This window comes from Vicia villosa, unplaced genomic scaffold (assembly GCF_029867415.1).
Source record: "Vicia villosa cultivar HV-30 ecotype Madison, WI unplaced genomic scaffold, Vvil1.0 ctg.002453F_1_1, whole genome shotgun sequence".
Lineage (NCBI taxonomy): Eukaryota > Viridiplantae > Streptophyta > Magnoliopsida > Fabales > Fabaceae > Vicia > Vicia villosa.
In genome coordinates this window covers 70,853-85,194 of record NW_026705933.1, presented here as the reverse complement: position 1 = coordinate 85,194, position 14,342 = coordinate 70,853, and the positions used below count along the sequence as shown (strand labels likewise).

The window sequence follows — 14,342 nt, the reverse complement described above, 5'->3', positions numbered from 1 at the left end:
CCACTGAAGGTGAACTACCAACGTCCCACTGGAGGTAGAAAGAGATGTATCGTCGTACCACTAACGATAACACATACCAACGTTTCACTGAAGGTATTGAAGAGAAAATACATCGACGTACCACTGACGATGAAGATAACAAAATACACCAACGTTCCACTGAAGGTGAACTGCCATCGTCCCACTGGAGGTAGAAAGAGATGTATCGCCGTACCACTAACGATAACACATACCAACGTTCCACTGAAGGTATTGAAGAAAAATACATCGACGTACCACTGACGATGAAGATAACAAAATACAACAACGTTCCACTGAAGGTGAACTACCAACGTCCCACTGGAGGTAGAAAGAGAGGTATCGCCGTACCACTAACGATAACTCATACCAACGTTCCACTGAAGGTATTGAAGAAAAATACATCGACGTACCACTGAAGATGAAGATAACAAAATACACCAACGTTCCACTGAAGGTGAACTACCAACGTCCCACTGGAGGTAGAAAGAGATGTATCGCCGTACCACTAACGATAACACATACCAACGTTCCACTGAAGGTATTGAAGAAAAATACATCGACGTACCACTGACGTTGAAGATAACAAAATACACCAACGTTCCACTGAAGGTGAACTACCAACGTCCCACTGGAGGTAGAAAGAGATGTATCGCCGTACCACTAACGATAACACATACCAACGTTCCACTGAAGGTATGAAGAGATATACCACCGTACCACTGATGATATAAAGAGAGATAATTCATCGATGCACCACTGACGATGAAAGAAATGTACCGCCGTACCACTGACGATAACACATACCAACGTTCCACTGAAGGTATGAAGTGATATACCACTGTACCACTGATGATATAAAAAGAGATAATTCATCGACGTACCACTTACGATGAAAGAGATGTATCGATGTACCACTGACGATAACACATACCAACGTTCCACTGAAGGTATGAAGAGATATACCACCGTACCACTGATGATATAAAAAGAGATAATTCATCGACCTACCACTGACGATAACACATACCAACGTTCCACTGAAGGTGTGAAGAGATATACCACCGTACCACTGACGATGAAGATAACAAGATACACCAACGTTCCACTGAAGGTGAGCTACCAACTCAATAGTTGAAGGTGGGAGAAAATTGAATTACCGCCTCAATAGTTGACGATGAGCTACTGAGAATAATAAGCTGCCGCTAAGAATAGGGATCAACTTCTTCTTTAATCAAGGACATGGCTTGAGAAAAGGAACTGGATGCAAACTGTCACTTCTGATGAAGGGACTTACCATTTGCCGAGCTTCTTCCATTTGGATGCAAACTGTCACTTACACTGAAGAGACTTACTATTTGCTGAGCTTCTTCCACTTGGAATCGAGAAGTTCATAAAGTATGAGAGATTATCACTTGATTGGAAGATAAGATTAATATATGTGGAGACATACAAACTTGCTCAAATAAAGAGGCTTGCATTTGTTGTCAACAAAACATGCTAAGGACAGAACCTGCCCCTTGCTTTCAAGTACAAATTCCAACGGAGTGTAATGACAACACTTCTGGGAAATAAGCCTTTCAAAATCTGATAAGAACATCAATCACAAATGAATTTTCCATTGTTGAGGAAAGCATAATCCTTAAGAGGTGCAAAATAAATGCCTCCTCAATCTAGGTTTCCCAGCCTAGAGAGGTTCAAAATAGTATTGCAAGAGGCCAAAGTTCAACTCCAAGAACAAACTGGATAGAAACGGCCAAACAAAGCTTTGCCCCTTGAGGAATAAACTCAACTGGGGATTAATTCCATCCTGACAAGTGAGCTGAGGAGGAACACCGAAGCAAAATTCTTCCACGAGGACCAAACTCAGTGGGGATTATCAATCTCTTCAAGGAATTTACAGATCATCTTCTTCTTATCAAAAAGATTGGACAACACATCAAGCTCTATTATGGGGAATCAGAGAAAATTTCTTTGGAGAAAATCACCATTCCAAACTTGTAGAGGATCTAAGAAGTTAACATCAAAGCAAACAAGTTAACATGCGGGGGATTTTAGTTCAAAACTCAACACAAGGTGAGAAAGAAAACCCAACAGTCAACCGTTGTCTCAAAACTTCTTGGTAGAGAGTGACATACTCTAGACTAATCATGGCAACAACCTTTGTACTTCAAGCTAATGAGGTGATCAAGGTAACTTCTGATTCACAACTTGCCCCAGACTACATAGTCTATGAAAGGAAACTACCTCAAAAAGGTTCATAGAGATCCTTGGCATCATGAAGACTTGGAATAATCTGCCCCAGATCAACAGATTTTTGGAGAGATTTGTCAAATCTCGACGTAGCTGCCCCAGGTTGACTAAACTTGGCACATTCTTTTACTCGACAAAGTCTTCGAGCTTTGCCCCATGATGGTAATCAAACTTGTAAAAGCATTATACTGGGAAAACAACATGCCCTGGCAATGTTTTAGTTTTCTACTGATGATCAGATGTAAACTTCCTGGATGTCAAACAAATGTTTACAAGCAGAAAAGTGTTTATTCTGAGAATGATAATGAAAATGCAACAATTATGTAAGTCTTGAAGTTTCAAAAAGATGTCGCAAAACCTTGTGAATGAAACACTGGTTAAGGAATGACATTGATTTTTTTTTGTTTTTTATGCATATGATACCAACACAAGTTTTCAGTATAACCGATAGGAGTCAGGAACGCTTTCTTGTTTAAGTATGCTTTCGAAATAAACCCTGCTTCAATTAGGACTTTTGAGGATTGTAACGTGGCCTGGTTCACGGTTTTTAGAAAAAAAGATTTTTAGGCTCAAAGTTTATTTAGCCCATCCCAACTTCGTGATGTTCTCCAGTCCTATGTTCAGTCAACTCAACATGACTATTCATCTCTCAAAAGGATTTTGTGCCATTAAAGATCCAATGAAACTTTCTTGGGAGTAGCAGTCACCTCTTTTTGTTTTCGTTTTTGTATTCACACAGATTTGTTCATTTTTGAGGACTTTTGCTTTGTAGTCCTTTCTTTTCACTTTTCACTCTTTTCTTTTTTTTTTATTATTTATTTATTTCCTTAACTTTTTCCTGGACTGATTCTTTTGAATTGGTCGTCCAGCGGGATGCTCTAACTTTTGCCTAAGTCACTTGTTTTCAAGTTTTTGACTTAGCGAGCTTTTTTCTTCTTTCTTTTTTCTTTGCTTTTTATTCTTTTGATTTGTACAAATCGTGTGACATTGACTTTGTCTTGACTTGTTGAGAGGGTTCTGACTGCCTCATTTCTTTGGCGGATGGAGGATAACCATTGTGGTTTCACATTTTCCAGCCTTTTGATGCACGGGGAATAACCATTGTGGTTTCCCATGATCCATCCTTTGATGTGGATATGACGTATTCGACTCTTAGATGCACAATCCTTTTTGAAATATGAACACTCGGTCAAATCAATTGAACACTACCCTGCCCCAGGTTAAAAATTAGGGTTTTTTCGTTCAGAAAAGAAACTCCTACTTCAAGGCTCAAAGGGGTTAACAAGGGATTATCTTCCTTATATCTCCAGTGTTTGGGAATTTGAAACAATGCCTGTACATCATCAGCAGGGTTTTATTCAAAAGCATACAACCAGAAATTTTGCATTTTCAGATCATCATCCTCCTTCCAATCTTTGCATAAGCAAGAGTTTGGCAAAAGTAATTGGTATCATAATGCATAAAAACAAATAAACATGAGTGAAACGAATGGATTACTTCAAGACAAACATTATCATTGCATTAGCATTAACATTCAAAAACAAACAAGTTTCTACATGCAAACAATGCATTGAAAAACAAGAAATATTACAAATGGAATTTAGTAAGAATACCAAAAACTGAGAAAACTCTCTCCATCTGGGTTTGTACTGAAGGAAACATCTTTCGAACTTCAGGGCTGCCACTAATAGATCTTCATTCATGCTTTGGCAAGGGATTGTTTTGAACATTAGGGCCAATGTCTCGGAAAGACAAAATACCAGTACGAGTCAATCTTTGAACTTCAACCTTTAGAGCCCAACAATCTTCTAAACTGTGTCTGGAAGCATCCTGATGAAAATCGCAAGTAACATCAGCATTGTACCACCATGGAATCTCCTCTGGAATTGGAGGTGGTGACCTTGTCTGAACCAAATTCTTACGAATCAAAGCAGGGTACAATTCTGTGTAAGTCATGGGGATGGGATCAAAATTCCCCTTTTGAGATTGATTTTGCTCGTTCGGTGGAAGAGCTTGTTGACGAGTACTCTACTGATAATCTGGAATTGCATGAACTGAATTGGATACATGAATGACATAGGAAACATGCTGATGTTGATGATGATCGTTTCCTCCCCTGATTCTCTTTTTTGAAAAGTCATTATCAAACTTCTTCACACTACCAACTGAGTTACCTTCTTCAAGCAAACACTCCTTTCGGACATCATTTTCTAGAAGCGCATTCATATCCACCTCTCCATGGGAGTCAGTAGGTGTACGGACTACTATCCCCTTAGGAAAGGATGAGTTCAGAGTTTCAAGAAAGACCTTTGCCATCCTTTCTTCCATCATAGAAGGATTGACTTGGGCAGCAACTAAAGCCTCAACCAGAGCAGTCAGATGCTCCATACCAGCCTTCAAAGTAACCACCTCTTCACGGAGTTCAAGAATCTCTTGTTTGATGCTTTCCATTTCTTCTTAGCAAGAGTGTTGTACTGATGATACCAGGAGAAAGGAAATAAGGCTCTGGAGAATTCCTTTAGAAAGCAGAACCAAATGCAGAATGATGCATGCAATGCAGATGATTTGTTTTTTTGTTTTTTATTTTTGAGTTTCAAGGAACTTAAGATATTAACTTGTAAACACTCAACATTGGACTAAAGCTTTGATTAAGTTATCATCAAAATCAATCATCCATTTTGGTGGATTAGAATTTTCACCCCATCAACACCCAAGATCCATTGAGTTTGATGAAACTTATGATGTTTACAAGGAAAGACCTCTAAGTTCCTTGAAAATCAAAAGAAAAAGAGTTTTCATGGATGCATGAATGCATGGTTTATGCATCAACCACAACCAAGAGCATGCAAGGTCACATAAGATCATAGTTCAAAGGTTCGACGTTACGAGCATGGAGCCATGGGTCCAACCATCCCAAAAGGTATGATCTAGGGAATTTTGTACCTGCCGATCGGGTTCTACAAAGGTTCCCAGAGTTTTCAATCTTCTATCGGATACTACCGGCACGCACAATTGCAAATGGGCGCCAATAATATGCCTAAAAAGACCTCGTCTGAGCGTAGTATCGCATGACAACAAGCTCAAATTGGTACTTGATCTTGTTTCTGCACTACATCCTAAAAAGGCTTAGATGGGTTAAAAGGTTCTAGGCCATTCAGCTTCTACGGACACTCACTATTGAAAGTAATAGCGTTCTTACGATGGTTCGTAACAACATCTACTACCTTCCATGAGGCCTCCACTGATTGGGGTTCCACCATATGACACACATGGTAAGGATTGCTCCTGACATGCGACTATTGGTCTTACCACCTCCTATCTCAAGTTACTCACCAAAGTCCGGGTTAGAACTTTATCTCATCACAGAGGAACCATCGAGCACCAAAAAGAAAAAAAAGAAAATAAACAAACAAATCACACAACAATATATACAAATAAAACACACAGATAAACAAAAATAGGCTTAACACACTTAAAACTGGATCCCCAGTGAAGTCGCCATTTTTCTGTAGCGGGGAAAATCTGATATCGAAGCCATAGGATTGACTCGAATCAATATTTCGTTTGAAATCGCCACCGCGCTTTATTTTTTCAAAGGAAAAGGGAAAAGAACAAAAAACCCAAAGTTTTGTTTTTAAAACAAGAAAGAGAACTCAGGTTCGGGTGTTGATTATATGAGGGGAAGGTTTTAAGCACCCCTCATATCTGTGGTATTCCATAGGAACCTTTTTGAAAATCTGTGTCGTGTGTGCTAAAAAAGGGTTTGTTTTATTTTTAAAATAAGCTCGGCAAAGCGTTAAGCTTTGTGCCTACATACCTCCTCGGTGCAATGGAGAAAAGCGTTAAGCGTTAAGCTTTTTATAACCACTCGTTTCGACAATTAACAGTGTCTAAACTTTTGAAGAAAAGAAGAAAAGGCCACTAAGGGCAAAAGATATTTTAAGAAAAAAAGGTTTTGAAAAGATTGCAAACATAAGAAGGTTTTTTTTGAAAAAGGGAGAAGATTTTGAAAATTTAAGAATGGGAGGAGATGAAGAGGCTATCCTATTGCGTAAAATAAAAGCTAAGGAGAGAAACGGTCTAACCGAAGAAGAAGCCAACACTTGACATTATGAGTCAAGGTAGATTTCCCATCCTTTGGAATATCAATACTAAGCCAACATTATCACTTGGGGATCCAGATGAATTTATTATCTTAGCACCACTTTGCATTAAGCACATTAAAATTCTGACGAAAATCGGGCAGAGTAACGGTTGTTTTCGGGTAAAATCCTTATCTCAATGCCTTGGAATTAACCATCAAGGGCTTTCAAGGAAATACCTGCATACACAAACAGACAACAATCCAATGCCAGACAGACAGAACAATCACAGAGTAATAACAGAATGAGAGTCCAGAGGTCCTAAGTCCATAAGTTCGAGTCTCCAAAATGCTAGGGATAGTAACCAATAGTCCAAAAGAGAGCCTTATGTGTTTTTTAGATTTTTGTTGTTTATTAGTGTTTTAGCATAAAAGTAAAGTATGGTCCAAGTGGACAAAGAGAAAATGGCGGAAACGTAAACATATGTCCAAATGGACAAAGAGAAAATAGCGGAATATAAACGTCCAAATGGACAAAGGAAAAATAGCGGAATGTAAATATGATGAAATGATAAAATAAAGCAATAAAGCGAGAAATATAAAGAGCGGTATAATAAAGTGCGGAAATTAAAGTTAGTTGTTAGATGTTAAAGATAACCATCTTGAAACTTGTCAAGTATGTTATCAAAGTTAGTAAGAAAGATCGATGGTGAGTGAAGGATGTTCTCGGATTTAAATTTAATGGACATTTATCAGAAGCTTGATAAAATCATAGCGACTACACGATAAACCTCCATAAGTCTTAAATCAACCGCATACAATTCTCTTCCATATTTGATCTTTTTTGATTCGGGACACGAAATATTGCGCTATGTTAAGCAGATCGCCAAGTGATTTATGTAGAAATCACCCTACAACGAGGCCGGTCAAAACTTTATGTGCTAATGCATGCGAGAGAAATGATATGTAGATCATTCTCCGAAAGCAATACCGCACGAAAAGAAAATAGGTAACGATCTAGTCTTTGCTAAGAATCCATAAGAATTCTCAAAGTATTAAGACTTTCATCGATCAAAAGAAAAAAAGAAGATGAAGAAGATAAAATGCATAAAGATAATCAACTCACACTATCATTAATATCATTCATCTAATATTATGGATTTTGTCATTTCAAACCTATCAACATCCTAGATCCAATGATATTAATGAAGTGGAGGAAGAAGGAAGCCAAAACAAGCATAAAAAAGGCAAAAAACACATTTTGTCCCAGGGGAAATCGATTTGCCTAAGGAGGAAATCGATTTCCTTAATGCAGGTTTTCAAATCTGGCGCAGAAACGGAATGGAAATCGATTTCCCTAAGGAGGAAATCGATTTCCTCAGTGCAGTTTTCAAAAAATCAGCATTAAGAAGCATAAAACTTGACTTAAGCAAACATACAAACACCTTATGATCACATATCAATTGGAGCACGAATTTTCCATCAAATCACCATCAAATAGGACCAATATAGTATCAAAGATGCATCACACACAAGCACAAAAGAATCACATTATGGTAGATGAAAAAGGATGATGAAAATTACCAATTCTTGAACAAAACTTAGATCCACTTCAAGAATCACCAACACAAATCTTGATCTCTCAACAATATGAAGAAAAAAGAGTGAAATGGATGGTGGTTTAGCTCAAAGTTTGTGAGGTTCAAGGTGTGACTCACAAACTTTATGAAAGAACAAAGAGCTTTGGTGAATTTGGTAGGGATGAGAAGAGAAATTACAAGGGGTTTTTTGGCTCTCAAAGCTTGAGAAATGAGAGAGTAGAGGTCTCTATTTATAGAATTAGAGCAAGAGTAGTGGTAGTTTGGTCTTTTTGTGTTTGGTAATTAATTTGTGTTTAATTGGTATTTAAGTGGAATTTAAATGGTAAAAAATGGTAAAATGAGATTTAAGTGGGTTTAATGAAGGGGTTATTTTGGTGAGGTGGAAAATTGGTAAAATGACAAAAATGGTCAAAGAAAATAGGTGCCAAAATCAAATCAAGCTTCCCTCTCTATTTTTTTTGAATTTCGCCTTAAGGAAATCGATTTCCCCCAGGAGTGAAATCGATTTCACTCTGTTCCAGAAGAGAATTTGGCGCAAAATACACTAGGGAAATCGATTTGCCCAGGAGGGAAATCGATTTCATGCTGTCCAGAATGTGATTTTGTTGAAAATTGTTGTAGGGAAATCGATTTACCCAAGAGGGAAATCGATTTCACCAGACCAAAATGTGGAAAATGCCTTGTTTATTGCATGTCTTGGCTTGGTACCTACAAAACAAAAGCCTACAAAGAAACAAAGCAATATTTTTGGTATTTGGGTTAGTATAATATGCATACAAGATAAACAATCATTGGTGCTTGACGATCCCTCTTATTGATGAGGTGAGTGCAACACCACAAACAAAACTTCCAAGTGAAGCTCTTGATTAATGATTGGTGTCATACCCCGAAATTTGCCCGTCTTATTTCATCTGAAGGGTACGAGAGATTATAGGTCTTCAAAAAAAGTCAACAAGAAATACCTTTTAGGTAAAAACTCATAACTTGAGCATGGAAGCTTCAATGGAGATGAAACCAAAAGGAGTGTTTAGAGGACTCTTTAGGTTTTCCAGAAAGTCCAAGAACACCTAAAAATGTTGAAAATTGAGCAAGTTACGAATGGTGCAAGTTACTTGATTTTTTAAAAAAAAATCCATAGGGACCAAAGTGAGCAAACCTGGAAATTTGGGCTATTGGGCCTAAGTTAATGTCTAAACATGTGTATGGCTTCATATGAGCCGTCTAAGTTTATTGATGCCTTACCTTGATTTTATTTCATATTTATTAATTTATTTTTGATTTTATTCATAAAATTCAAAGATTAATTAGAAATAAATTAGTAAAAATGCATGGGCTTGGACTTAAGTCATGTATAAGGCCCAAAATATATTGCAAGTAATGTAAAACTAAGTAGGAGCCAATCTTGAGGGGGAGGAGATTCTAACGTGATTGGCAGAAAAAAAGAATCCCCATATTAATCTCAAAGATTCACTTGAATTGGGTTGACCTAAAAAAAACTGCCATATGTATATATAAGGAAGGGCGGGTACAAGAAGAGGACTCTTTTTTGGCGGCAGGAACCTTTGCTTAAGAACAAGAAAAACGTGGAAAAGAGTGGAATTGCAGATCAAAATTGGGCTCGGTTTAGGCCATTCCAAGGTTACCAGTCAACTCCTCATGGTTTTCTGAAGCGAACTGCAACGTTCTCGATCATCAACGTCTTCGGAATCGCGTGCAGACCGAGTTACAGTTGTATCAAATTTGTCGACTTCGATTTCACACATACACGCACTTTTAACGATATTTGATTATGTATTTGTGCTTATGATGATGTTTTAATGCCTCCTGGTGATTTAATTGGAGTTCAGTTGCAGGTTGAAGGAATTGCCATGGCTAGGGTTTCTAAGTGCTGAATTGGGAACTCTGGATACACGAAGAATTGGCCAAAATCGAGACTTTCATTGGGTTCAGGGTCTCGATTACAATTGATCTGGGCTATTATTTTGTATATTTTGGCAAAGGATTGCAGGTTCGAGCAAGGGGTAGCTACAGCCACGGTGAAAAACCGTGGGCAAATACCTCCATGTTTCTGCAGAAAAACAACGATTGGAGAAGATGACCCCTGGGGGCGCGCGTCTCCTTTTTGTTTCTTTTCATATTTTAATGTTTTTTGTATATTATTGTTTGAGTGTAACCATTTAACAGCGAAACAAGTGTGGTGTAGTGGCAAGGCGCATGTTGTGTTACTCTAAGAATACGGGTTCGATCCCCAGAAGCCTCACCTTTCTTTTTTTGTGTGAATAACACGCTTTCTAGATCCGGTATGCCTCACCTGCGCTGAATACGATGCGCACCCACCATCATAGCCATCAGATATCAACCAGAGGTGATCAGACGCTTAGGGATGCGCAGACGTACCGTGAGGCTTCAAGGATCACCCATACAGGATTAAAACCAGGTTTTTCTACATATTTTTATTTTTTATTTGTTTTATTTATTTTTTAGGTTAAATATTGATTAATATTATTTAATTTAATTAGCTTAATTAAATTAGGATTAGAATAATTAAATCAGGATTAGGCTATAATTTGGGTTTAGAATTGTTCTCTTGATTATTTTCTCGATTATTTAATTTAATTAATTTTAATCAGCCTTTAATTATTAAAAATCATAAAAAACCCTAGAAAGGCGATTAGTATTAGGGTTCGCCCAATCCCATTGGTCACTTGGCCGAAGTTTTAGGATTTAATTTATTATTCGTTTCGACTAAATCTATTGGTCGCGATGATTAATAATCGATTAATTTAATTAATCAAATCCTATAAATTAAAATAAACATTATTTTGCTAAATGGTTTTAACCATCTTATTGGTTATGATGATTAGCATACCTTATCAATTTGTTATTATTTGTAATCGTATTAATCGGTTATGAGAGGTAACAGTAAAAAAATACAAATTCATAAAATAATAAAATACGTTAATTCATTATTAGTGATAATCGAATCAATCGATTTGAATTGGTAATGGTGCAAAACCCCAATCTTTTAACTATGGTGATCAAACCTATTGATCATTGCGGTTAATTGTGCCAAATCAGGGTTGTACGCCCGAAACATCTAAAATACACTAAACCACGATACTACAGGATTTTTATCCTGGGCAACTCAAAATGCCCTTTCAAATCAAATTCAAACTGCGATAGGCAATTCGAAGAGCCTCAAAACAATTTCAAAACAACTTCACACAATCTCTATAATCAATTCTAAGGCGTACAACCCTGTCCCCGAACTACGTTGACTCTGATTCTCCATAAGGAGATACGTAGGCACTTGGCAACAAGGCGAGTCCCCCTCTTCAAAATCTTAATCATCTCATTAAAATTCTGTTTGCCACATTTCTTTACAATCCCCTTCCTTCAAACCCTAATCATGTCAATGATTAAAATTATTAACCCTATTCTGTTTGTCACTTTTCTTTATATTTTGCCACAAACCTGCATCTTTGAAATGTTAGCCTTTAGGAAAGGGTTGAGGGTGCCTAACACCTTCCCTCGACCTGAATATAGTATCTTACCCCGAATCTCGTATCTACGTAGGGTTTCCTATTCGCCCTTCAGAATAGGTGGCGACTCTCTAAAATCTAAATTTTTAGGCAGGTTGCTACAATTGGGATATGAATGATATATGATCTTAGGGTCAAAAATTGGGGTATGACAGTGATTCTCATGAATGGGTGAAAGTTGATGGAAATTCTGCAACTGTCGGCATAACTGATCACGCCCAAGATCATTTGGGCGATGTTGTGTACGTTGAGCTCCCAGAAGTTGGAGCAGCAGTGACACAAGGAGATGCCTTTGGTGCAGTTGAAAGTGTGAAGGCAACTAGTGACGCCAACTCTCCGGTTTCTGGAAAAGTTGTTGAAGTTAATGAAGAGATCAACAGCTCTCCCGGTTAAGTGAGTTTTATTTTATCGCCTAATTCACAATGAGATTTTGTGACATAATCTCATTATTCATCGCTTTTGTTTTGAAACCTTAATGTTAGACTCTTGCTTGGTTTTGTCACTATCTGTTCCTTTATACACACACACAAACAGCAGAGACACCAATGTCATAAAATTGTTTCCAAATTGTTTTTCATGAGATCTGATTTCTCTCCTCTCTGTATTTGAACAAGGTTGCAATTTTGCTTCTCACTGAAATCACTCCAAAAAGCATCGCGGATCACAATGCCACATAGGTGGCTCGGTTTGTGGTAAGTTCTAAGTTTAATGTGGAAATAGAATTGTGCTAATTAAGTATTTTTGTTTATTTTGCACATCATGACATTTCTACCTCAACATTGTTTTAGTGACAAATATTAATTCTAATGCTCTAGGTCACGGCTTTCTCTGTCCTGTTGTAAGTAAATATTTCTTTTATAATATCTCTCTCTACCATGCATGTAGTTTTTGTTTAAGGTACCAATTTAAATTCATAAGGAAAATCAAATCAATGTTACAGATTAGTTGATAATTCATAAGTATTAGTTAGACAAGTCCACAAGACAGAAGAGAAAAAAGATTTTTTGAAGGCACACCAAGTTTGCTGAAACAAGAAGCATCATGAAGAAAAGAATAACTTTTATCACTAGTTTTTCTTATACACAAGATTTTAAAGTTTAAGAAACACTCAACAAAATATTTATATTTATTTCTCTCCAAGTGTTAATAATATCCTTTGTGTCGCATGCACATGCAAGATGCCTTAAATAAAATAGCATCTTTTAAATTTCACAGGGTGTAATTAAAAAATGAAGAAAAACAATAGTGTATGTGACTTTTGTATTCCATTATATATTCTCCACAATGTGTAGCCATTAGCTTCATTCATCTAAGAAAGACAGTTCAAATAAGTGATTATAATAATAGTGATTAGCTTCATTCATCTAAGAAAGAGAGTTCAAATAAGTGATTATAATAATAGTGATGATGATGAGGAAGCAAAAACTAGAGAAGAAAACAAACACTTTCCTACTACAAAAATCAGCAACAAAAGAATACCAGCATTACCTTAGTGGTCTTTTGAGATTCTTCCTTTTATCATACTAGCATTACCTTATTTTCTTTACATCATTGAACTTTTCAATGCCTTGTGTGTATATGGTATTTATGTTAATTTTTCTCAGGCTGCAGAGAGGCTTATTTCAAGCAAACGGGAACTCAAAACACAGCTTGAGAATTTTTGCAGGGATCCTAACATATCAAGTGAGGCACTCTTTTAGTTGCTATTTTAATTCTATACTCGTGTTTCATGTTAGCTTCTGTGTTTCACTTTAGTGACAACAACAACAACTTATAAATAAGGTTGATTTATCTTACATGTGAATGCATTGTAAAGTTGATTAATTTTGTGAATGCATTGTAAAAATGATTTGAAACATATGCAGGGAAGAATGGAATCTTCTTAGCTTGTAACTCACAATCTCTCAGATGTCGACTTGGTGAAAGATCATTTGTGACACATGGTAAATTTGCTTCACACTAAAAACATGACAAATAGCTGCTCCATTTGATTTAATGGTCTTAAACTGTTTACAACTTGGATATACATGGCATGCATATTGATTTAACATATTCTTGAAGTACTGTTGATGTTAGCTAATAACCTCCATCGCAGTTTACACGTTATTAGAAGAAAAGAAGAAGTTAAAGGCGATGAATGGTTGCAAGCATTAGCAGCTGAATTTAACATGGTCAAGCTCCCCGCCCTATTGGACCTGGAGCTCCCCGCCCTACTGAAATGTGAAATTGTAGGCTAGCTAGCATGGAGATTTGTTATATTTTTAGTTGTTGTGAAATATATATTTACAGTTTAGCTAATCATGAACCAACCACTCATAGGATGTCATAAAAAGATGTTTGAATTCTGTCATGAACCGATTTGTGTTTGTTCAACATTACCAAAACTCATTCAAAACAATTGTCAACAATAGATATTTGTATCATTTGATGCAGCTGGTAATAATTATTGGTTTTGATTATTAATGCATGTGCATTTGTATATATATATAATGACATATTTATGTAATGATACAAAAATAAACCGTGGTAAGATTAATGGTTTAGAATGCATAACATATAACAATGGTTTTAGATCAGTAGTTATAACCAAACCGTGGCTATATCTTGAAACAAAACTGTATGTTAAACGTTAAATTGAAACCGTGGCTTTATCATATGGCCACAGTTTTGGAGTCATGGCAAATACAAACCGTGGCCTTAATCAAGCTACCTAAACCGTGGCCTAAAAAAGCCACGGTTGTCAAAAAGGCGTGGTCTATACCAAAAAACCGTGGACTTTACTTTAGGCCACGACCGCATACTCCACAGTTGGATTTCCGTGGCCAAACCGTGGCCTCAGCGTTACGC

At 36.9% G+C, this 14,342-nt stretch overlaps 1 protein-coding gene across 1 annotated transcript in view; it reads left to right on the top strand.

Moving 5' to 3' along the window:
* Positions 1–11,888, top strand: part of LOC131638859 (glycine cleavage system H protein 2, mitochondrial-like) — a 28,045-nt gene extending 16,157 nt beyond the window's left edge. The window contains exon 4 of the mRNA XM_058909403.1: positions 11,647–11,888. Within this exon, the coding sequence (XP_058765386.1) occupies positions 11,647–11,888 (242 nt within the window). The remainder of the gene's footprint in view (positions 1–11,646) is intronic.
* The last annotated feature ends 2,454 nt before the right edge of the window (positions 11,889–14,342 follow it).